Raw genomic sequence first — 27,224 nt, forward strand, 5'->3', positions numbered from 1 at the left:
CCTGTCGACAGCACAGCGTTCAAATAAACAGCAGCAAGAAAAAAAAATAATAATAATCACTCTAGTTTCATTTAGTTTCTAATCTGTAATTCTGCTGACAGTCAGTTCTGGATGAAAGCAACCTGATCTTAAATCAGAACAGATACCATGAGAGGTTAGAAAGAAACAACAGGGGAAATCAAAATTAAGTTTATAAAGCAACATTTTGTTGAGTTAACATTGCCAAATAACATTATCCAATCCGGCACATTTATGATGTGTGTTTTAAATGGATAAATGTCAAGCAACTAATAATAATGTGATTTTCATTCTGTCACCAACTCACCTAGTAAAAGAAATAAATGAAACGTTTTCGGGATCATCTCTGTTGCTCACAGCTTTGTTCACTGAAATACACACATGAAAATATAATCATTGAATAATATCAGGTTTGAACATTTTTGGTTGGAATAGAAAAAAAAAGGCACATTAATCTGTATTCTTTACAAAAAAGAAAAAAATTGCATAAATGTAAAATTATAAAAACTTATCAGCGCACTAGACTGAAAAATCTCAAATTAAACTCAAATTGAATGCAGTGGAATGAGAGAAAAAAAATCATTAATGAAAAAATATATTTAAAAAAAACCTCTACAAAAATGACTTTTCCCTCACATTGTGCAATCATATCAATTTTAAATCACAGGTTAAATAAAAAAAAAAAAAAAAAAAAAAAATTGTAAATGCAAAACGAACAAAGAGAAACACATACGATACGATCACCATCACAGCAGATAAAACAATAAAACAGTTATTACTTTTAACATTCTTCAAACTCGCTGATATAAATGTTTATGTATTCGTTACCTTTGATGGAAAATCTCCTCCGGAGCAGAAGTTTAGTGTTGATTCAGCGAGATTGATTTCCATTCTCAATTTGCTGCAACATGAGGATCTTTATTCAAATGGCAGAGCATGAAAATCACTGGTAACTGAGCTCATCCATATGAAAATCCAGCATTTTTACATGCTTGTGAAAAAGGCATTTTCCTGCTGTTTTTTTTTTTTTTTAGCAAACATTACTCACTACTTTACTTACAGTAAAGGCCCGATTATTATGAGACCTTTTCACAAATTCATTGTTTTTTTTATTTTATTTTATTTTATTTTATTTTATTTTATTTTATTTTATTTTATTTTATTATTATCTTGGCTACTATGTTCACCATTAAAACTGTGAAAAACATTGAAAAAGCTTGTATTAATCTGAACAATGTCTGAAACCTTATGCTGAATTGCTATAATCCTCAACTGTAGTCAATTTAGATAAAAGTGTCCGTTAATTTAATAAATGTAAAAAAAAAAAAAAAAAAAAAAAAAAAAAAAAGTTGTAGGATTGACTATAGAATAGTGCTGTCAAACGATTAATCACAATTACATCAAAAAAGTTTTTCTTTATATAAAATATGTGTGTGCACTGTGTATATTTATTGTGTATATATGAATGCACACATATACAGAATATATTTTGAAAATATTTACATGTATATATTTATATTCATGTAATTTATATGTAAATATATTCAATATATAAACATAGCATATCTCTCTTAAATATATACATGCATGTGTTTGTATTTATATATACATAATATATATACACAGTACACACACACACACACACACACACACACACACACACATATATATATATATATATATATATATACTGGATGCGATTAATTGTGATAAATTGATTGCCAGCACTACAATAGAACCATTTTCCCTTAATAACTGCTAGTAATTTCACAAATATTGCAAAGTAGCAGCAAGTAACACAATTAATTAAATGCCAAGTGTCAAGAGCACATGTAAACATATGAATAAACATGGCCATATACACTTAAAACATAAAAAGGTATCTGAACATATAACCTGTATAAACAAAAACAACTGTACAACCCATTTAAACCTACACATAGCTAACCTAAACATTTTACATAAATACTGTACATAAAACATAGACATATGCTTGGATTTACACTGGACAAAAGTGCTGAGGTACAGATTAAAGCAGACAACAATGCAGACAGAGACAGTGAATAGAGTAGAAATGATGGAATAGTGTTACACTCCAACTGTTAAACTTCAACAGCTTACAACGTACAGTAAAATCCACCATTGCCCTATTTTGTACAACTAAATAATTCAACATGTCATCACTTTGATAAGAAAATCTTTATTTTCCTTATTAATATTGACATGACATTTTCACGAACCAACTATATTCCCAAGTCATTTTTCTTTATTTTTATTATTATTATTTTTCAATTGCTGTCTGGTTCCCCATATGAAATTCTAGACATTTGCAATTACTGTTTAATTTTTAAATTATGTCACTACAGGGACAGCAAACAGATACCATAACATAATAATTAGTCAAAGACATTAGACAAATGCAATATGCATAGTAAATGTCACCATCTGTATGCATTACTGGTTATTTTCATGCTCTGCGATGCCATTTGAATAAAGAGCAGAAGTCTGAATGGAAATCAGTCTCAGTGTGTCCATACAAAAACATTTTGCATCTTGAGAACAACACAAAGATTTGCATGAATGGTGACTAGTTACTTCATCTGTGGAAAGGGCATGAACCGCAGTGAGAAAGGAAGGTCAAATATGGTTCAATAAAATATATAAACAATAAAACAGCAGTAAATATATAAAGTTACATAGACATAAATGTAAATGTTGCATTGTATCACTAAACAAACTGTTCAACAGAAATGATTCATCACTGAGTTATTAAGATCTGCACACAACAATCCATATCATATGACCTTTAGAACGCAATAGTAATGATATTAAATCCATCAAGTCCACACTTTTACAATTCACCTTGACAACCTAACTTAAACTATCGAACTCTGAGGCCACTGTAAGAATCTGGAATATTTATTTATTCATTATTGGTAAGAAGACATTTATAAAACCAAACAGATATTTAATTGCAGTTCTAAATTACAAATCGTTCGACCAAACATCTTGATTTGAAATTAAGCAATTGGAAATCATAATGTATAACAAACATTTGGTCATTGCCAAATGTTTAAAAAATATTTATGTTCAATATGTATATATATATATATATATATATATATATATATATATATATATATATATATATATATATATATATATATATATATATAAAGTCCACAATGAATAAGAATTGTCTGATAAGAAAAGAAAAACATTTTCACTCTCACATTCAGCAGATGGAGCTACAAAGCAAGGAACGGCTGGATTTATTTATTTATGGATTTATTTATTTATGTATTTATTTATTTATTAACAGATATTTTAATCATAGAAGAAAGGTATTTTACTGACAAAATGGTGTATAAACTTTTTTTTTTTTTTTGCTAGTAAATTTCACAAATAATTACAAAGAAACGGCAAGACATTGAATTAAACATTCAGTTCTTAAGTCAAAAGACTATAAAAGCATTTTCAAACGTGCTACAACAACCTTTGCTTTTTTATAACTTCAATTATTATTATTATAAAAATATAAAATAAACAATGGTGCAGTTCAGTATTTCGCTGCAGGCAAACAAACACAAATGTCATACACATGCAAACTTGTTTCCTCTTGAATATTCTAGTCTAACTACTCTAACCAGTGTCATATCTTCACTGATGACACATTTGGATTTTTCTGAAAGAATCTTTTGTAACCAGTTTTCTCTAAAAATATTCTTGAATTAGATACACTTAACTTCCTGGACTCAGTAACCATGTTTCTTCAAAACAGACAGATTGCATATTTTAGAACATATTTTAAAACATGCACGCTCAGATTTCAAACAAAAATAAAGTCAGAATGTTTTAAATCAGAATATCTAAAATCTATTTTAGGTTTGAAAGTCATTTGAGCAAAGCGGTTTTAGCCAATGCATTTCTGTCATGTGAATTTAGATCATACTGTAAATACTAACTTATACACATTTCTTCAGGCATACATTTAGCTTTTTTTAATGTAGAGAAACATGCTTGTGCACCTTTACTTATTACAAAGACCAGATATCAAAGATGAGTTTGTTTCCGTGTGAGCACAGAGAGTGTTTACTGTAACTCTCCGAGAGAGCTTGACGTCACTCGTCCAGTCACATTTTTCAGCTTCCAGTTAGAAAGACATCTTGACAGCTTTGTAAAACCATCATTCATGTAGTGAAACAGAAACTGACTGCAGCGCAAATTTACTCAGCCAGCGGCCACAGAAGTCCTAAACTAAAAAATATCCGGCATGACCATCACAGATGAATGTGTGATTATCATAAAGATGATCAGAGGTGAAGATAAGACGGTCATTATACACTCTCATGCTGCTCCAAACCTTCATACTATTATTTTCTGGGAAACACACTTGAGTTTTTGTCACTAAAGCAGACCTGCCAACCTGTAAGCATTTTGACCTCAAAGTACGCTGGTACGATTTGTTACTCTAAACTAGGAAAAGAAACCTGGTGAGTTCAACCAATCAGAGCAATTTTTATTTTATTTATTTATTTATTTATTTTTTTTTGCGGTTTTGCATTTAAATAATTTCTGTGCATTTTATTTCTTTCTGGCTGTTTGTGTGCTTGTGTGCACTTTGTTGTGTATGATGAGAAAATTCAGTCAGCGAGCGCACAATGTACATCAAAACGCCAGGGTTCAGCGATGAAGTATCTGAGGGCTTAAGATTGTTGTGGATTTAATTTAACTGTATATCAGCCTTTTTGTCCACGCGTGTTGCCATAGTTTCCAAAAATGGAAACTGGTAGCCTGGATATTATATCATTGATAGGCAACAATGAACCAGGACCAGCCATTATTTAAAATGGGAATTTCTCTGGATTTACAAATAATTGGGAACTTTTTTTTTTTTGGATTAATTAAGTAAATGAGTGAGTTATTTATTTATCTGTATGTGGTTTTTTTTTTTTTTTTCTTTTTATTAAATCTTACATATTGTGCATTTAATGTTCTCTTTGGATGTCATCATTCAAAGTGTTTCTGTCTTTTTTCATTCAGTTACATGATAGCTGGATGCTTTTATCCATAATAGAGATTTCCTGGAGCATAGTGAGTTCTATTTCTTCTGTAATGCATATGTGGATTTTCTGCGCAAGGGCGCCCTCAGGTGTCCAGAATGAATGAAACAGACATTAAATTTGTTTATAGCACTAAATAATAGCCAATCTATAAAAATAATACTTCTCTCAAAATAAATTTGAAGTAGAAGTATGACAATCTATGTTTTTATACAGTATACAGAAGTGTACACAATTTTTAATTAAAGTGTACTGGAGTTTTTTTAACTAAACCGTAAAGTGGTTTAAAAAAAAAAGTTATTTATTGAATCGTGGGCTAACTGTATTGTTGCATCCCCATTGTTTACTCTAAAATACTGTATAACAGGAATATTACTACTAATATACACTTACGTTACTCAAAAAAATATATATATATTTATATATATATTAAAAATTAAAATATGAGGTTTGGTCAATGCAACAAAAAAATCTGTCAGTTGCAAGCATTACAAAACATTAAATAAAAATAAAAGGCATGCACACAAAAACGTCTTGATCTTATTTTATTGAGAGCAAACTTGCCAATTTGCTTGGGAGGGACTTCAGACTGTAAGGCTTGTTAAATAAACCAGTATTTCAAGCTGACATTTCATCCAGACACTCAATGCAGAGGCTGCTGTGTAAGAACACATTTATATTTGTTTAATAGCTAAATTGTGTCTCTCAAAAATGTTTTGACAGCTATTACTATTCCACACTTCTGCTGTAACACTTCAATAAATTAATACAGAATACAGAATTTTGCAATTACAAAATATCATATCACTCAATAAAGTAATGAATTGTTTTGCTGTAAACAGACAGGTGAATTTCTTCTGTGAGGTGAAATAATTTAGTCCAGTGATCACCATGAATTCCAGGTAAGCTGAAATCAACATGCTTTCTATACGAGGCAAAAATAAAATAAAATAAAATAAAATAAAATAAAATAAAATAAAATAAAATAAAAATGTAGTTTCAAAAATGGTGTGTAACTTGTTTTTGGTGCCATCTGATGGACAGACTAGTCAAACAAACAAACAAATAAGTAAATAAATACATACATAGGCCTACATATATATGTGCATAGACATTATTTGTATGACTGATTTCTATTTGGCCTGTAAAGTGAATTTTATCAATTGTGGCATCATGGTCTGTTAACATGGGCTCAATCAGAAATCATATATGTGTAAGTGTACCGATCTATCAATTGTTTATTTATCTGTCCTAAAGATAAACAAAAACATGTATTAAAAAATGGAAATACAGACAACAGAGTTAACATTAACAAATCAACTCCAACACTGGATATTTCATGATATACTCATTAAAAAAAAAAAAAAAAAAAAAACAAAAAAAAAACTATACATGAGTACAAACAATGAACACAATGGAAGACGCCTTCTAACAGGATGTCTTAGTGTGGTTAAGAAAACTTACCTAATAACCCATGCACCACATCTAGCAAAGAACAGAAGTTCAATAGAGTTAACTTAGTACACTAATAGTATATGCTTTACTAGCATAAAGTGGTTTTACTTCATTAAAGGGATAGTTCACCCAAAAATGAAAATTCTGTCATTAATTACTCATGTACTTAATCACATTGCTGTCTATGGAGGATCATTATATAATTATAATGACAGAATTAATAATAATAATTAAAGACAGAATTTTCATTTTTGGGTGAACTAACCCTTAAGTAGCCTATGTGATGTAAACATATCTGTGCAGCTTTTCATTCCCACAAACTTGACTTGCTTACAATATTACACATTTTATTAAAAGGCAATGAGCCAAAGAGAGGTAATTTCATGCAAATTATATATCATAGGGTGACTGACAATGTTTAATATGAAATGGGAAAGAAAAAACTAGGCTAAGATAAATATGGGGTAACCAGGGAAAACATGAAACCAACGAACACGATACTGCAAAATGCCTTAAATTATTGCGGGCCCTAAAGCAAAACCTTTGGAGAAGGATGTTTCAGTGCTTAGTACTCACCATAACTCATGGAACTTTATGATGAATATCTGTCTTATTTACATTTACATGTAGTCATTTAGCAGATGCTTAAAGTGACTCTCTTCGGAAAGACGTTTTTTTTTTTGTTCTTTGGCATCCACTGATTTGGATCTGCTTGTTCTACCGTGCATCCGCATTTTAAATTACTTTATACAGATACAGATACTAACCCTAGCAGAATTAAAAATGTCTGTTGATTATATATATATATATATATATATATATTTTTTTTTTTTTTTTTTTTTTTTTTAACTAAAGACGTACAGGGATAATTATTTGGAAGTCATTTATTGAGCCAATATGGAATTGTTCATTTCCACAATTTTCTTTCAAATTATAACTTTAAAGAGTTATTTTTTTTTTTTAATTCATCCATGCAATTTTTAACCCTTTACTATGTTGACTGTGTTGTCAAACACAGCTGACAGGAAAGATAAAAATTATTATTTATTCTAAAATTCTGATAACTATGTTGCCTGTATTTGCAAATCTGCATGATTGTTTAAACAGTTGTCAAATGTAAACTATACTATTGCCAATGGTCTGAATTTTAAAATGTGGACAATTAAAGGCACAATATGTAAGCTTTCGCCACTAGAGGTTGCATTTTCAAACAATAACAAAGGCGAAGCTTGATGATGCTATGAAGGAGGATGTTCACGGATGAGGTAATGCTTTAATTCTTTGATTGTGTGTACCTTCCACAGTTATTCAAACAGCGAATAAATGATACAGCGTAAGCGAACAAAAAAAACATGTACATTGTGAAATATCATTATGACAGACTTCAGTCTAGCGTGAATTTAAGCACTCTCCAAAAACTACCCTTATAATCGGTAAAGCTGTCTATACACGGTTTGATTAATGAATCTCTTACATCATATGTACATTAGTACTTTGTTGTTTATGATGACAGAATTCACATCAGAGCTGAATTCAGTCAGTGAGCGTGTGCAGTGAACAAAAAACCTCATCTGAACACCTCTGATTGGTCATTGCATTCATAAACTCAATAGACTCGTGTTTGATTGGTTATAATGCGCAACACTGTAAAAACTAGACACCTAGTCTAACACAGGGGCTGACTGACAGGGCATGCATGCAAGTGCTCGACACAACAGTGCTGAATGACCCCAGGATTCTGAACTGTGGAACTTACCTGAGGAAAATAGTGCACACATCCAGTCCGTGGAGTGGAATGGTGCAGCAAGTGAATTGACACCGAGCAGGTCCTTTTTACTGGCCTGAAGGGGCAAGTGTACGGGAGGACACAGGCTCTACACAGGGATTATAGAATCTTGCAAATGTGTTAGGTGTCACCCAGCCCGTAGCTCTACAGACGTCTGTTAGAGAGGCACCATGCGCCAGTGCCCAGGAGGAAGCCACACTCCTAGTTGAGTGAGCTATCACCCCTTGAGCATGATAAGCCAAGCCAATAGCATCCACTCTTCAGTGGAATAGCCTCTGCTTGGAGACAGTCTTTCCCTTTTGCTGGTCTCCGTAACAGACAAAGTGCTGGTCTGAGGACCTGAAGCACTGAGTTCTGTCTATGTAAGTGCGGCGTGCACATAGTAGACAGAGCAGTGCCAGGGCTGGGTCTGCCTCCTCCGGGGGCAGTGCTTGCAAGTTCACCACCTTATCTCTACATGTTCTGGTGGGAACTTTGGGCAATTATCCAGGTTGCTCGGCCAAAATTCCAGGCATGCTTCTTCAACTGAATATGCCTGCAAGTCCCCGACCCTCTTAACAGAAAACAAAGTCATCATGAGCGCAGTTTTCAATGATAAGAATTTTAGCTCCACTGAAAGCAAGGGTTGAAAGGAGCTCTCTGCAGTGCTGATAAAACAACTGCAAGATCCCAAGAGGGAACTTGTTGAGGGCCAGGTGGATTGAGCCTCATGGTCCCTCTCAGGAACTTGATGATCAGGTCATGTTTCCCAAGGGACTTACCGTCAACAGGATCGTGGTGAGCTACAATGGCAGCCACATAGACCTTCATGGTGGAAGGAGACAACTTTCATTCCACCGCTTCCTGAAGAAAGGAAAGCACTGACCTGATCGGTCATTTCTTCTCGACATGAATAACACCAGCTGACGAAGAGGTTCCACTTCAGAGCGTCTGGTAGACGATGCCCTAGCTGAAGTGATGATGCTACCACCTTAGGTGGCAAGGTACCTAAACCTTCCGTGACCCTTCCAGAACCCACACATGTAGGTTCCAAAGATCGGGACATGGGTGCCAGGGGGTGCCCTGTCTCTGAGAAAGAAGGTTCCTCAGAGAGATTGGCCAGGGAGGAGCTGTTGTGTGGAGTACAAGCTTTGGAGAACCAGGTCTGTCTGGGCCAATAAGTCGCAACCATGAGGACATGCTCCTCGTCCTCCCTGATTTTGCACAACGTCTGTGCAAGAAGGCTCACTGGGGGAAACACATACTTGCACAAGCCCTGTGTCCAGCTGTGTGCCACAGCATATGTGCCAAGGGTGCCCTCTGTCAGGGAGTAAAACAACTGGCAGTGGGAATTGTCTGGAGAGGCAAACAGGTCTACCTGAGCTTCTCCAAAGCATTCCCAAATCAGCTGAACTGACTGGGGATGGAGTCTCCATTTTCCGGGATGAGACTGCTGTCGTGAGAGCTCGTTGGCTGCACAATTGAGCCTGCCCGGGATGTGAACCGTAGTAAATGATCTCAGATGCTTCTGACTCCACAAGAGGATATGATGAGTGAGTTGCGACATGCAACAGGAGCGTAGACCACCCTGACGGTTGATGAATGCTATGGTTGCAGTGTTGTCCATATGGACCAGAGCGTGCTTTACCTTCAGCAGGGCCTTGAAGCAGTGCAGAGCAAGCAATACTGCTAGCAACTCGAGGCAATTGACATGTGATTGAAGTCGGGGTCCCGTCCAGGAGCCTGATGCAGCATGTCCATTGCACATGGCACCACAGCCCAAGATAGAGGCATCTGTTGACACAACAACATGCCTGGACACTAATTCTAGGGGAACACCAGCCCATAGAAATGAGAGGTCCAACCACGGGGTGAAGGTTCGGGGGCAGGCCGGAGTGATGGTCACTCGGAATCAGCTGTGAAGCTAGTGCTGAAGCGGTCTCATATGAAGCAACCTGAGCTGTATGACAGCCACTGCAGATGCCATATGCCCCAGGAGCCTCTGAAATAGTTTCAGTGGAACTGCTCTCTTGCCCTTGAATTGACTCAGGCAATTTAGCAGTGACGGTACGTGCTTGCTCTTAAGCTGTGCAAACATGATGACTGAGTCTATTTGCATACAGTGAAAAGAGATCCTCTGCACAGGGGAGAGTTTGTTCTTTTCCCAGTTGACCTGAAGACCCAGATGGACGAGGAAGAATGAAGACATGAAAGTATGCGTCCTTCAAGATGGTCATGTCCCCGCAATGAGAACACAGCCTCAGCATGCTGAAAGTCCAGACATGTGACACAGTGATCGTGGCCGTCACGAGGAGCCATATATCGACCACACCCATAAACGCACGGGCGGTATGACGTTTTTAAAAAGAAGCAAACACAACCTGTATACTCTTTTTATAGAGGAAATTAGGTCTTTCAGAGGTGCTGAAGCACTCAGGGGAATGCAGGAGCTGGAAAGAAGCAGCAGGAAGCTCTTCAATGAACCGCTGAATCGCTCTGTCACACCAACACCACTGAAGACTCGTTGCAAAACACTCCGGTGACACCAGCAGAGAGATGTGCTCGGCTCCAAAGCGAAAGCTTGAATGCGCTGCTCCTTATATACCAGGGGTGGCGAACATAGGTCCTGGAGAGCCGCAGCCCTTCAAAGTTTTACTTTAACCCTTATGAGCTTTACTCATAACCTATAGGCAGGTGAGTTTTAATTAGGGCTGGAACTGAACTCTGCAGGGCTGCGGCTCTCCACGACCAGAGTTTGCCAACCCTGTTACATACAGCGGGGCGGAGTTCTGACATAACGTTGAACGTGACCAACTGAAAGGAAACTGAGGATATGCAGATATTTTAGGTGATAGGCGACAATGACCAGGGACGAGTCATTATTTAAAAACTGTAATTTCTCTGCATTTACAAATCCTTGGGAACTTTTGGGATAATGTAATTACACAACTGCATGGAATATATCACACTGTGCAAGTAGTTTTTGGATATTTTATCACAAACATCTTACATATTGTGCCTTTAATGCATAGTGAAACTCTGTCAAGCTGCTTTAAAATTGATAATCTCACACAAAATTTCTGTTTACTGATGAGCATTTCTAGTCATGCTGGACAATTATTCTGAGAAACATTTGCCTCTGTATTTTATAGACAGCCAAGTCATTCACCATGCAGATCAACTCTGATTCATCAAGGTCCTCCAAAACGATATTATCTACTTACAGAGAAAAAAGTGCTTGATGAAAATGGAAAAGTCCGAAAATGGAGTTGCGGGATAAAAGACAACAGTAAACCAAACAAAATCATTCTGCTAGTGGGAGAGACCGGTGTTGGCAAGACCACCATCATCAACACTATGGTCAACTACTTACTGAATGTGAAGTTTGAGGAAGAAAAGTGGTATGAAATCACAGAAGCAGCAGCAGGAGATCAATCAGAATCACAAACCTCTGAAATCACAGTGTATGAGGTCTTTCCTGTAGAGAGTCCCATATCGCTCACCATCATTGATACTCCAGGCTACGGAGACACTAGAGGACTGGACAAAGATCTGGAAGTCGCTGAGAATTTAGCCACTCTGTTTCAGAGCAAAGATGGAGTTCATGAAGTCGACGCAGTCTGCTTTGTGACACAAGCATCTAAGAATCGTCTCTCAGACAGACAGCATTACATTATCAGTTCAATTCTGTCTTTATTTGGGAAAGACATTGTGGACAACATTGTGTTTTTAGTCACACACTCTGATGGTCTGCCACCCAAAAATGTCCTCGGTGCCATTAAAAAAGCTAAAATTCCCTGCAGACTAGACAAAAGCGGCCAATCTGTTTATTTCTCATTCAACAATCGACAGGCTGAAGAACGTCACACTAAGGAACATCATGTTCGTGCTCAAAGAGATGCCTGGGAAGACAGTGTAGATGGCATGAAGTATTTCCTTCAATCTCTGAATGAAATGAAAAGAAGAAGTTTAGAGCTGACTTCAGATGTCCTTATTGAGCGCATTCGATTAGAAGCATCCATCAGCAACTTACAGCTGCGAGTTCAAGAAAAGGAGCTAAAAAAGGCTGAAAAACTTCAGATTCAGGAGGCAATGATGCAAAACAAGGAAAAGATTGAAGATTGTAAAAACTTTGCCATTAAAATCAAAAAGGCTGCCAAAGAGAGGGTGCCCATAGAAATCAAGTCATGGAAGCACAGGAAGGCGACAACCTGCACTATCTGTGAGGAAATGAGTCATGAGTCAGAGTTTGACTGCTGGTGGGGTTCAGATCCAAGCAAATGTGAAGTCATGAAAGATGGATGCTGTACCGTGTGCTCAGGGAAGTGTCACCACAGCAAACACGTCAAAGAAAACAAAAAATATGTCATCAGAACCTCAAGCACAACGATAGAATATGATTCTATGAGAAAGAAAAATAAAAAAGCCCAAGAACAAACCAACAGGTTTTCAGCTGTAATGTATGATGTTGAAAAAGACCTGCAAGAGATTGAAACCCATAAGTCAATTCTTCTGTTCAATGCTTACAGGACCATCAAGAATCTGTCTCAGATCGCATTAAAACCAGATTCTGCCTTCACTCTTCAGCATCTGGACTTCTTCATCCCCAGAGTGAGGGAGGCTGGGAAAGAAAAGTGGGCCCGAGAGCTGGAGGAGATGAGGAGAAACGCTGAAGCTGAAGAAGTGAATAAAGATGCTCTGAGTTATCTTAAAGCTGGTTTGGCAAAAATGTTCATTAGTAGGAAATGAGCAAATGGGATTACACTTGTTATGTTTTATAAAAAGTAAAATAAAAATCTGCACAATCTACTTACTGTTGAACTTAACATTCATAAAGAAATTAAGTAAATATTTCATAATTATATATAATTTCACATTTAGAATTGAGTAAAATCTACTTACCTTACTTAAGTCAATTAAACAAATAAATAAATAATAACTTTAGCTTGGGCAATAAAAGTTTGTGTAATTTTTACTTAGCCAAAGCTTACTTGGCAATGAATTATATTTACGTTTTAACTTCTACAAGCGTCTATCTACCAATATATATATATATATTTTTTTTTCATATATAACAGTATGTGTGTATATATATATATATATATATATATATATATATATATATATATATATATATATATAATTATTATTGGCTGAACATTTTCATTAGAAAATTGCATTTGTTTTTCTGCAGTATTTTGCCACAGAATCATTTTTATCTGTGAATATTTGTTTCACATTATTTGTAAAAAGTTCATTGTAAAATGTTTTATTCAAGAATAAAACCACTTTCTAAACATAACTGAATTCATCTCATATGATCATAATCATAATTGTAAAACAGTATTTCTTAAGGTGAAGGGTTTTTTTTTTTTACTGTGCAACTTTAAGATAAAAAGATGAGTTTGTTTCCTTATAAGCACAGAGAGTGTTTATTGTAACTCACAGAGACACTCGTCCAGTTGCATTTTTCAGCTTCCATCTAAAAAAAAAAAAAAAACACACAACTGTGGTTGTGGTTACACAATTTTTTTTACCTTCAGCAGCCCAGAAAATCATCCGGTGACATTCCTGTAGTGAGACAGAAACTAAACTCAGCACATAATTTCCACAGAAGTGAAGTCCTAATAAACTAAGCACCTCCGGCATGAAGACGACACAACCACTATTCACCCTCATGTTGCAAAAATGAATCTTTTATTTGCTATGCATTACAAAAAACATACAAGACAATCACAAAAAATGGCCATGAAAAGCAGATGTAACAACTGGTAGCATATATTTGGAATAATATTCCTCAAATATATGCTTTTTGTAATGATTAAATTTAATAATAGTTTAAATGTTAAATAAACAACAGAACTTTAGATTTACAAAACATAACTCAAAATTATTTATTTATTTATTTATTTATTTATTTTCAGTAAACGGACTGCAGAGTGAAGGAAAAGTTATTCTGTCAGGAGTACATTTAGTCCAGTGATCACCATGAGTGTCCAGTGAGTTCATGTGCTTTCTGCAAAGCTAAATATTATATATATATATATATATATATATATATATATATATATATATATATATATATATATATATATATATATATATATATATATATATATTCAGGGAACATTTATTTATTCATTTATTTATTCATGTATGTAATTAATTGCTAAATTAGTGTATATTTTCTCTAGTGATACTGAACTATGGACTGATTTTATACCAATCCAGCACTCACATAATGATCCTGATCAGGAGATCTATAATTAAAGGGACAAAACTAGACAGAAAAAAAAAAATATTAACTGAAGGAGCATCATTTCATTGGCTGTAATGTTTGTATGATGCCATCTGATGGACTGGATGGATTTTGCAAAAAAAATAAAAAAGTTATGAGTAAAGCTGCTGTCTCACACCGCTAATTATGTCACTATATGAAAAACAGCAAACAAGCCAATACATACCAAAGTTATATAATTTATAAAAGTTATGAAAGTGTTAAAACAGTGTAAAAAATTCAGTAATGATCTCTGGTTACTTTGAAAGCAGAGATGTTGGTATTTTGAATAATAAAGGCCGTTTGGTCCTGAATATGGCATTTAATATTTTGCTATATAAACAATGTAACAATATCTCGTAATGATTTAGCAAGCAGTCACTTGCATTCAGTTTGTTCAGTTATTTTTTTCTTAAAATCAATTTTATACTCCATAATTTTTGTTTCTATAACATGTGAATATATCCCGCTGTATTCTACAACACAAGCAATCAGAGGGCCTTGTTATCACTAGTTTTATTTTGATTTCCCATGTCCTCTGTTAGCTTATAGCCCACTAGCATCACCAGCGTGGTTGCTGCTAATCTCGCTTACATTAGTAATACTCTATTCACATACATTACCATTGTTACATTACTCCGTGTGTTTCTCTGCACAGACCCTGGGTGCACAAGCAGTGGAGGACGCGAGCCGGGCCCCGAGCGATGACCTCTCCCTCTCCGGCTCCTCCAGTCTTCGAGATCTCCACCCGGAACTGCTTTGCTCCTCTCCGCGAGACGGAATGCGACGCTGTGATTGTCGGTGGCTCCATCATCTGGAACGTCCATGGTTTTTGCACAGATACCCACGATCCTGAAGGGCGACGAGACCCCCGGAGCGGTCGTGCTTCACGCCAGGGTTAACGACACCATGCTGTAACAGATGGAGAGACGCTGAAGAGGGACTTCAGGAGCCTGATCAAGATCACCTGCGACGACGATCATCGTGTCAGGACTGCTTCCCACATATTGACGAGGACACGAAAGGTTCGGTAGACTTTTTGCTTTAAATGAATGGTTATTGTCATGGTGTAAAGAACAGAAACTGCTCTTTGTTAATAATTGGAATCTTTTCTGGGAGCGTCCTAGGCTTTTTCGCGCTGATGGCCTGCACCCCAGCAGAGTCGGAGCGGAACTCCTCTCGGACAACATCTCCAGGACTCTACGCTCCATTTGACTAGTAAGCCAATTATCAAATAACTGCTATGATGGCTTTTGTTCTACCCGCTTAAATGATAGAAGTACTTCCACTGTGCGATCTATAAAGACTGTGTCTGTTTCCTTGATTGTTGGGTTAAAATTTTAATTTTATTTTGGGTTTATAGAAAAAAAAAAAAATCTGATTGTGATTAAACCAAAATATTGAAAAATAAATGAACTAAAACAATTTTTAATGTTTGGGCTCCTAAACATTAGATCACTCACACCCAAAGCAGTTATTGTAAATAAAATGATCACAGATAATAGTTTTGATGTACTCTGCTTGACTGAAACCTGGCTAAAACCAAATGAATATATTTGGTCTAAATAAGTCTACTCCACCAAACTACTGTTATAAACATGAGCCCCGTCAGACTGGTCGTGGGGGAGGTGTTGCAACAATATATAGTGATATTCTCAATGTTACTCAGAAAACAGGATACAGGTTTAACTTATTTGAAATACTTCTGCATAATGTTACACTGTCAGATATGCAAAAGAAATCTATTTTATCTCTTGCTCTGGCTACTGTGTAAAGACCGCCAGGGCCGTATACAGATTTTTTTAAATAATTTACAGATTTCCTCTCAGACCTATTGGTTACCATTGATTAAGCACATTCACATTGATAATACAAATGATGCATTAGGACTTGCATTTACTGACATCATAAACTCTTTTGGAGTCAAGCAAAATGTCACCCCGGGCCCACTCATCGTTTTAATCATACACCAGATTTAAATATATCGCATGTAATCGATCTTAATGATCTAGATATATATACCTACCTTTCCTATCTCTACAATTTTATTTAAATGGGGAGTCATCTCAATTATCTCCAGTGAAGTATGGAGTGTCATAAGGATCTGTCCTAGGTCCTCTGTTTATTTTTAAGATAAGACATAAATATTACTTATTCGACCAAAAAACAGTACACAGGATCTCCTGGATTACAATTAGCAACTAGACGGATGTACTGTTACTTCCTCTTCTGTCAAAAATCTGGGTGTTATATTAGACAGCAACTGAAAATCGTATTTCCCATGTTACAAAAACAGCATTGTTCCATCTTAGAAACATTGCCAAGCTACGAAACATGTTAACTGTTTCTGATGCAGAAAAGCTAGTTCATGCTTTCATGAACTCTAGACTGGACTATTGTAATGCACTGCTTGGTGGTTGTCCTGCATCCTCAATAAACAAGCTACAGGTAGTCCAAAATGCAGCGGCTAGAGTCCTTACCAGGTCAAGAAAATATGATCATATTACCCCAATACTACAGTCTCTGCACTGGCTACCTATTAAGTTCCGTATCAGTTACAAAATATTATTACTTACTTATAAGGCCCTTAATGGTTTAGCTCCTGCGTACCTAACTAGTCTTCTCAGAACACCTGAGAAGAGATGATGCCAACCCCTCAGAGGACCTCAGATGATGCTAACCCAGAGACAACATACAGAACTACCACATTTTGCTATAAGTTTGATTGCAACATATAATAATTACTGTTATATATAATAATACGTCTGTTTGATTATGTCTTTAATTGATTTTCTGTACATTTCTGCCATATGTACTTTGACAATCACCACTGATAAGCTACTACTAAATATATTGTAGAAACTTAATTTTCTGTAAAGCTGCTTTGCAACTATTTGTATTGTGAAAAGCGCTATACAAATAAACTTGAATTGAGTTGAATTGAACTTGTTTTAACAGCTGCCATTCCAGTTTTTTTTTTTTCTAACAAACAAAGTGTGAGCATAATATCCCTGAGGTAAATCTAACCACACATGAAAAAAGTGTAGTATAGTGTTTTTGAAGCATACTATAGTAAAGTGTATTGTACTGTATATATTATAGTATTTACAACACTTTGTTAATGAATGCTACAATATACTGTATTATTAATTATAGTGAACTGATAAACTGCAATTTTACTGCAGTATAATTTAGTTTTTACTACAATAAACTGTAGTATATTATAGTATAATATAGTTGTAGAAAACGTAGTACAGTATTGGGTAAAGGAAATTGTTTATATTACTATAGTTGATATATTACCACAGCAACTATAGAATTACCACAACAAATTAATTCAAGTACTTTACTATAGTATGGTTCAAAAACACTACAGTATCTACTATAAATTACAATAGTATTTTTACGAGACACATTTACTTCACATTTTCAAGCTGCTTCACTGACATCGTTTTGTGGTTAAAACACAGATTAAAAGATTCCATGAATGCGGATACATTTCAGTAAGCTGAACCATGGGTCTTGTAATTTGCATTTTAAAAATTAAGGTGATAATTAAATATAGTGTATATTTTATCAAAGAAATTGTGGTTCAGTGTTGTATAGAAAATATTCAGAACTTTTCACTAATAAAAAAAAAAGAGATTATGTTTTCCTAATATATATATATATATATATATATATATATATATATATATATATATATATATATGTATATATATATATATATATGTATATATATATATTTTTTTTTTTTTTTTTAGGAAAACTTAGCAGTTTTAAGGCTTTAATTGAGGAACTGATTAAACTGAGGAAAAGAAAAAAAAAAAGGAAATAAGGCTTCCTATTTATATAAGAGAATTAGCTCAATTTTGCTGTTTTATTTTAGCAGTGATTGTTAGTTCCAAGCAAGCTTTGCATATGGCTGGATATGGAGAGTAAATATTGAAATTAAGTGCTACTTTGTGTTTTTGAGTAAAGTGAAACATCTATTAATGATTAATGTCCAGTTATATTTGACATTTGAAAGAGTTTCTGTTGCGTTGACGTTTCTGTCGTTACCATTGTGTACTGCATGTACTACTCTGCCCTAGGAAGGCAAAAGACCTTAACTCGCAAGAGTGTGAAACTGAGAAAAAATTACTTTAAAGTTTTTTACTTTTCCAGACAAATTAATTATAGGTAGGACACTGGAAATTTAACAATTAGATGTTTTAGTATTGAAAATTATATATATATATATATATATATATATATATATATATATATATATATATATATATATATATATATATATATATATATATATATTGTAACAAGCAGATTAAAAGTTAAACATGAGTGGATGCCAATTTATTTGCTATGCTCAATAATGTAAAAGAATGCTAGACAGCATACAGTAATTGCTGTTATATTGATTTGTATGAAATAGCCTAACCTTAAAGAACTGGATTGATGTGAATGCCAAGTGGGAATAATGTTCTGAATGCTTGTGGATTAAACATCTACGATGACGTTCATCGCTATGGATTGATTTTATCGGGTGACAAGAAAAGGATATGGATTTAACTGCGAACTGTTAATAGGCTACTGATTTTATGATTGATTGTGCTAGCTATGGCATTCAAGTCCACACGCATCCAACTAGAAGTGACAGCCTGGTGAATAATCTGCCTTACAAAAAGAATAATTAATTAAAAAAAAAAAAAAAATTCTTTAAAGGTTATTCACGATTACGTATTGCTGCCAAGGTATCTAGTCTGTACAGTGCTTTGTTATATGGAGCTGTTTGGTAGATCGCGATCTATCTAATTTGTTTGTACACCATAATTAAAATGCGGCAGACTTAATGGACAGTAAAACAAAGGCAATCACCGTATAACTCCAAACCGGTGTTGTGCCGAATTCTTCACCCCTGCCAGATTCTGCATCCCCTCGTTGAAGTCACTACCTGATTGCCTAATCCCAACCCCTCCCCACACCTACTCCTAAACCTACCAATACCAGGGGGTGCATAATCTGGCAGGGTGCAAATTTCGGCACTACACCGGCACCGTAACTTCATATTGAGCCTATTTAGAAAATTAATCATATGTAGTTGAAAAAAAATAATAATAATAATTAAATAAATAAAATAGTTGAAATGTTACCGATCACAGGATTGTCCCATTCCCTGAACTACATTTATTGCAGCTAATAATATGTTTAAATTAAATGAAAAGAGGCAGTGGCGTTTGAACCTATTATATTTCGTCTCATATATACAGTGAGGATAACCGGAAAGGCGAGCTGACTGACGTTATCAAGTATACGATGCTGTTGCATTTGCAGAATTACCATAGTAAGTCCTAACTTTGCGTTCTTGGAATTGAGAAATGGGCATGTTGATGCGTGCGCATGCGTGTGGAAGTCCACAGAGGGAAGTGCAGAGGGAATATTATTTAAAAGTTTTCCTCTTCAGGTATGGTCATGCATGTTCATTGAGTTATAATGAAGAAAAGCCCAATTGTTGAATTAGGCAATTTAGCAGCTACTAAATTTGTGTGGTTTCAAGAGATTTTATTTTATTTTATTTCATTTTTTTTTTTCAGAATTAGATAAATAAAAACAACCTGCATTTTCTCTTTAATCACGTGACAGACTGAACTGGTATTACTGGAAAAACAGAGCAGGAAAGATGTTTCTATTATTGTCGTGATATTTCACAAATGACTCAAGAGCTTTGCTGTGAGAACTCCACAACAATATGGTCTCTGATGGTGTAAGTATATGCTATTATAAATGCATGCTCTCTTACAAAAAAAAAAAAAAAAGTTTGAAAACATAGTTTAGGAACACATATTCAACTCAATAGACAAAATCAGCAACAGTATAAATGTTTCTATCGTGTGACTAATTTACTTCCTGGATTCACTTGTAACGCAGATTGAATTTTGCTAACCGAATCTTTAATCAAAGAATTAGGCAACATGTGGACTACTACACAACATAGACTAAGAAGGGAAACTAGTTTTATAAGTAGATAAAGAACCTCAGAATTAGGGGAAAAAAATGTCTATACAATGATTGTCAATGAGGTAAAGTGTTATTTGGTTATTTTCCAGAGTTCTTTAAAATACCTTCTTTTGTGTCATACAGGTTTGGAACAATGAAAGAGAAAGTAAATTTTAATCATATTTTTAATTTTAGGATAGACTAACATTTTAACCCCAGCAACAATGGATTTACCCAGCAACCGCTGTCAGCGCAGCAGCAGCATGAATGAAGGTCCCAATAGACAGTAAGAGAATGTTCTTACGGATTATTTGAGTAATTGTGTTTTTAAGCAAAAAAGAGATTGTTGTATTAAGGCTGATCTGGCTGGAGGTATATGTTGAGCTTTTACATACTGACTACCCTTACGAAAAAAGAAGTTTATTCAAGTGTGCTATTAGTATACTTGTTTTAAACTAAAAAATAGGAAAGTATACTTTTAGTTTACTTTTTATGTACTTCTCAGAAATGGGCTTTATGTACTTCTAAGATATATACTTATAATGACAATTAAGTATACTTGACTTATACTTACAAAAAGTCAAAAATATACTTGAACTTTACTTAAGTATACTTAATAAAATAAACTTGAAGTATACTACTTTTTGGTAAGGGTATATTTGGAGGGACTTCTTGGTTTAAAACATTGCTTCTAGTAATTAGAATATTATGTTCTCGCTCAAGAACTATGAATTAAATGTTTACATTTTAAATAATCACAAAATTGTTATTGGGTATTTAGACTTAATTTCTTGTTCACAAACACTGTTGATAAATATTTGCCTCTAATTTCATCTTACAGAAAGCCGAAGCTGCCACCACGCAGACTATCTCTGCTTCAAAGAGGATCTCCAAAACGATTCCGTCTACACACACAGAGAAAAGTTCTTGATGAATATGGAAAAGTTAGAAAATGGACTTATAGGAAAATAGATGCCAGCAAACCAAACAAAATCATTCTGCTAGTGGGAGAGACCGGTGTTGGTAAGACCACCATCATCAACACTATGGTCAACTACTTACTGAATGTGAAGTTTGAGGATGAAATATGGTATGAAATCACAGAAGAAGCAGCAGGAGATCAATCAGAATCACAAACCTCTGAAATCACTGTGTATGAGGTCTTTCCTGTAAAGAGTCCCATGTCTCTCACCATCATTGATACTCCAGGCTACGGAGACACTAGAGGACTGGACAAAGATCTGGAAGTCGCTGAGAATTTAGCCACTCTGTTTCAGAGCAAAGACGGAGTTCGTGAAGTCGACGCCGTCTGCTTTGTGACTCAAGCATCTAAGAATCGTCTCTCAGACAGACAGCATTATATTATCAGTTCAATTCTGTCTTTGTTCGGAAAAGACATTGTGGACAACATTGTGTTTTTAGTCACACACTCTGATGGTCTGCCACCCAAAAATGCCATCAGCGCCATTAAAAAAGCTAAAATCCCCTGCAGACGAGACAAAAATGGCGAACCTGTTTATTTCTTATTCAACAATCGACAGGCTGAAGAACGTCACACTAAGGAACGTCATGTTCGTGCTCAAAGAGATGCCTGGGAAGACAGTGTAGATGCCATGAAGTATTTCCTTCAATCTCTGAATGAAATGAAAAGAAGAAGTTTAGAGCTGACTTCAGATGTCCTTATTGAGCGCATTCGATTAGAAGCATCCATCAGCAACTTACAGCTGCGAGTTCAAGAAAAGGAGCTAAAAAAGGCTGAAAAACTTCAGATTCAGGAGGCAATGATGCAAAACAAGGAAAATGTTGAGCAAAGTATAAACTTTACTATTAAATTAAAAAAGGTAGACAAAATGAAGGTGCCCATAGAGAGCAAGTCATGGAAGCACAGGAAGGCGACGACCTGCACCGTCTGTGAGGAAAACTGTCATGAGTTTGACTGCTGGTGGACTTCAAATCCCAGCAAATGTGAAGTCATGAAAAATGGATTCTGCACCGTATGCACAGGGAAGTGTCACCACAGCAAACACGTCAAAGAAAACAAGAAATACGTCATCAGAAACTCCAGCATGCAGTTGGAATTTGATTCCATAAAAAAGGAATATGAAACATCCCAAGAACAAACCAAAACATTTTTAATTCTAATGCAACATCATGAGAAAGATCTCAAAGTGATTGAGGACCATAAGTCAATTCTTCTGTGCGAAGCTTACCAGACCATCAAGAATCTGTCTCAGATCGCATTTAAAACCAGACTCTGCCTTCACTCTTCAGCATCTCGATTTCTTCATCCCCAGAGTGAGGGAGGCTGGGAAAGAAAAGTGGGCCCGAGAGCTGGAGGAATGAGGAGAAACGCTGAAGCTGAAGAAGTGAATAAAGATGCTCTGAGTTATCTTAAAGCTGGTTTGACAAACTTTTTCTGACTGGGAAATGAATGAATCCAGACCTTCTATAAACCAGAGGTTGCTTTTCAATCCCTAAATTACACAAAACAAATTTCAGCTATTTTCATTTTTGTAATTTGAAGGTTAAAAAAATAAATAAAATTATACTTGTATTCTAAATGTATACTACGAAATTGCACCATCAAATTTTGAAAGCAGATATTTTGTACTATTACACAAATGAGTATTATTTTTAATGCTGTGGGATACTGTGTTACACGCTTATGGCAATAAAATAAAAATAAAAAAGTCCTTGATTTACCTGTTTACGCTCTCGAAATGCAAACTGACATGAACAATTACAGAAATACTACAGATTGTGAGAATGCTTAATGAAGTAACAGAGGAACCCAATGTATGATCCTGTTTTCGGGTGGAAGCTGTATAATTATCAATTAAATTACTGTAAACTAATTAAAGGACACAGACAGACTCTAGTTATGCCAAATGCTTCAATGATTAATCATTCAAATGAGTTTGCTTAAATGATAAAATGTACTGTATTAAATGAAAATGTTTCATGCATTATAGAATTTAAATGAAAATTATTTCCACTGTAGACGAAACACTGAGGGTTTGTTTAAATTCATGAAACGCAAAGTTTTGTTCCTTGATGCTGATTGGTTAATAGCCATGTTTTATTCACAATACACAAAACAGCTTTTAAGGGAGTTAACGAGTTAACTGAGGTTCGGGAGCGAGGCCACGCCTCTACCAATCACCTCACTTCCCGAATCCTTCATATATTGGGCCGCCTCATACTGCACTGTTTGTGCACTCTTTCTCTCGAACGACAGATGGACTCGCCTGGACGGCGTTCTGTTAGATTCAATGTCAATGGCATCATTTGAGGATCACCTCTCATCGTCCCAATTGCAGTCGTTTTCCGAGCATTTGCGTTTTGGTTGCGCACATTCTGGGCCATGAGCGTCCACTCCTAGGCTCGTCTTGGGAGGACTCTGAGCTGTTCCTGGGCTCCACGGGCCGGGATCGCCATCATCGTTTGCGTGGTGGAAGCAGAAATTAAATCCTCTCTTTCCTCGTGAGCCACTTCTCCGGTGCTTCCTCAGCGCTCCCATTGCATGTCTTTCAGAATCCAGAACTGAGGACAACTGAACCATGGATTGCCTTCAACAAGCACTTAAATCCAAGGTATCCAATTCAGTCATGCAGATAACAAACAATTATTCCAACTATATTCAGTATCAATAAAACTTCTTTCATGACAGACTTTGAGCCCTCAGCACTTCCGGCAACTCCTAGGGAGTCATTCTCCATCATACGTGACGGCACAAAAAAAAATCTCCTTCACAGCATCAGACAGCAGCTCCCCCTAGCGGCAGGCAAGACGTAATTCCACCTGCACTCGCTCAATCTGATCTTTCCCAAAATTCTTCTCTTCTCTATGCTCACAGTTTGCTCATAAATCTCCACTCACAAATATCCTTTCATCCCAACATCCATTCCTATACCCTTCCCTTCCACTGATTACAACAATAGGGCTCACAGCCCAAAGACACACAGGCTGGTTAAATTGAACATTATAAATTGTTCCCCCTTGACTCGTATGATTAACAGACTTGTGTATGGATTGATTTATGTATTAACTGGTTCTCGCCATGAAATATAGCCACATATGCTGGAATGGCTTAATAAGTAAATAAACAACAAACAATCAGCAATACGGCTCCATGTTTTCTAATAATTATCTATAGCTACTTCTAAATTCCAGATGCCCATTCAGTGTCCCTTGGGACCTTACCTCACGCAGGCCAGCCGGTCTCCTTCAACCTCCAATTCTATTTCCAAATCGTCTATTCATTCTCCCCCTTCCTCCATCCCTGTCATCTTGCAACACACCCCACTCACAAACATCCTTTTTTTTTTGTATTTGTTATACTCGTATTTTAATTGTTTGCCATGAAAATATCGTAAGATGCTGGCCTGGCATTAAATTAAAATATACTACTATTCAATAGCTTCTTATTCTCCCCCCTCTCTATACCTCCCTATCTCACTCTCTCCCTCCCTTTTTCCCTCCCTCACTCTACCTCCTCCCTCCACCAATACCCTCTCATCCTCAATAACCCCTTCCCCCACACAAAAACATCCTAACATCCATCCTTCCACCCTGCCTTCAGCGGTTTTACAGCAATACGGCTCTCTTGTTTCATAATAATTCTCAATAGCTACAGGTGCATCTCAATAAATTAGAATGTCGTGGAAAAGTTAATTTATTTCAGTAATTCAACTCAAATTGTGAAACGTGTGTATTAAATAAATTCAATGCACACAGACTAAAGTAGTTTAAGTCTTTGGTTCTTTTAAATGTGATGATTTTGGCTCACATTAAAAAAAAAAAAAAACACCAATTTCCAAGCTCACCATTCCCTCTATCAGTTCCTTTCCTTAATTTCTTACACTAATTCCTTAAAATATCTGACCGTGCTCTTTCCAAGCCTACTTATCAGGAATAAACTTCTTGTATGAAGTTTCTATAGGCTAAATACATGCAACAATGGAATGAAGTTCCACATCCAAGCTTGTTAAAGGCTTACAAAACAAGAACCTATGCCAAACCACCAAACACCTTCCATTAACCACTAACCTACTAAGCCTCTGCATACTCTCATATGATCATGCTATTCAAATTCTGAGACTGATCAAACTTTAGACTTCATGTCCTCATTAGCATTCTCTGGCATCCTACTATTCTCAGAACTCGCTACGACTCCTCTACATTCAATCCTTCTATCCACTCCTGTATTCCGGAGATGACTATCCACTCCTCAGATACTCTCATCTTCACCCTTTAAAGAAGCAAACTGACCTATTAGGAACATCCTTAACATTCTGAACAATAAACTATTCATTTACATATTTGGTTGTGGTGTGGTCTTTGCTCATGAAAATTACAATAAAACCTGGCTAACTGCTTCACTGATCACATCTGTATCACAGCACTACACCCTTCACAACATAAACAATCCCTATACTGTCAGGACACTTTGTATTTCAGCAACAAAACAATTTTAATGAAATATGACTGGCCCTGTTATGTTGTGACATTCACCTTTAAATTCTGAGGCCACGCACTTCCCTCAACAAATTTTGATCCACCCAAAAATGAACTTGGGGCCATCAAAAATGCTAAAATTCACTGCAGACGAGACAAAGGTAGCGAACCTGATTATTTCTTATTCAACAACCATCAGGCTGATGATCGTCACACTAGAGAACATCACATTTGTGCTCAAAGAGTTGCCTGGGAAGACAGCATGGAAGAGATGAAACAATTACTTCAGTCTCTTAATAAAATGAGCAGAAGAAGTTTAGAGCTGACTTCAGATGTCCTGATTGAGCACATTCGTTTTGAAGCATCCATCAGCAACTTACAGCTGCGAGTTCAAGAGAAAGAGTCAAAGAAGTCTGAAAAACTTCAGATTCAGGAGGCAATAAGACAAAACAGGGAAAAGATTGATAGGCATTCAAACTTCAGAATTACGGTAAAAAAGACTGTCAAGGAGAAGGTGCCCATTGACAGCAAGTCATGGAAGCACAGGAAGGCGACGTCATGCACCGTCTGTGAGGAAAACTGTCATGAGTTTGCTGGTGGAGTTCAAATCCCGGCAAACGTGAAGTCATGAAAGATGGCTACTCACAGGGAAGTGTTACCACAGCAAACACGTCAAAGAAAACAAGAAATACATCATCAGAACCTCAAGCACAACAATGGAATATGATTCTATAAAAAAAAAGGTATATGAAAAAGCCGAAGAACAAACCAAAAGGTTTTCGGTTGTAATGGATTATGTTGACAAAGATCTGCAGGACATTGAGAAACAGAAGTCAATTCTTCCGACTGATGCTTACAAAAACATCAAGAATCTGTCCCAGATCGCATTAAAACCAGACTCTGCCTAGCATCTGGACTTCATCCCTAAAGTGAGGGAGACTGGGAAAGAAGAATGGGTCAGGGAGCTGGAGGAAATGAGGAGAAATGCTGAAGCTGAAGAAGTAAATAAAGACGCTTTGAATTATCTTAAAGCTGGTCTGGCAAAAATTTTCATGACTGGGCAATGAATGAATTTAGTACAGATGAAACGATGTAAAAGACTGCTGAAAAATCATTGAGGTTTACTGTGTCGGTACACCAGTTTCTTGAGGACATATTCTCAGGGGTTTTCATTGCAAGAAATATATTTCAGCTA

General features: G+C 35.8%; 1 protein-coding gene and 1 pseudogene across 2 annotated transcripts; both read left to right on the forward strand.

The window, feature by feature from the left end:
* Positions 1 to 5,678: 5,678 nt before the first annotated feature.
* On the forward strand, positions 5,679 to 15,631 carry LOC109056334. 2 transcript variants are annotated; one of them, XM_042726960.1, is made up of 4 exons: positions 5,682 to 5,743; positions 5,924 to 5,983; positions 11,454 to 12,984; positions 15,237 to 15,631. In XM_042726960.1, exons 2-4 carry the CDS (start codon positions 5,973 to 5,975, stop codon positions 15,432 to 15,434), a joined length of 1,740 nt encoding a protein of 579 aa, XP_042582894.1. In that variant the 5' UTR covers positions 5,682 to 5,743; positions 5,924 to 5,972; the 3' UTR covers positions 15,435 to 15,631. The 2 variants fall into 2 exon arrangements, with proteins under 2 accessions (XP_042582895.1, XP_042582894.1); XM_042726961.1 differs by lacking the exon at positions 15,237 to 15,631 and having other exon boundaries at positions 5,679 to 5,743; positions 11,454 to 13,051.
* A 4,519-nt stretch (positions 15,632 to 20,150) lies between these two features.
* LOC122137906 lies at positions 20,151 to 24,856 on the forward strand (annotated as a pseudogene).
* Positions 24,857 to 27,224: the final 2,368 nt, after the last annotated feature.

Source organism: Cyprinus carpio, chromosome B7, assembly GCF_018340385.1.
Source record: "Cyprinus carpio isolate SPL01 chromosome B7, ASM1834038v1, whole genome shotgun sequence".
Classification (NCBI taxonomy): Eukaryota; Metazoa; Chordata; class Actinopteri; order Cypriniformes; family Cyprinidae; genus Cyprinus; species Cyprinus carpio.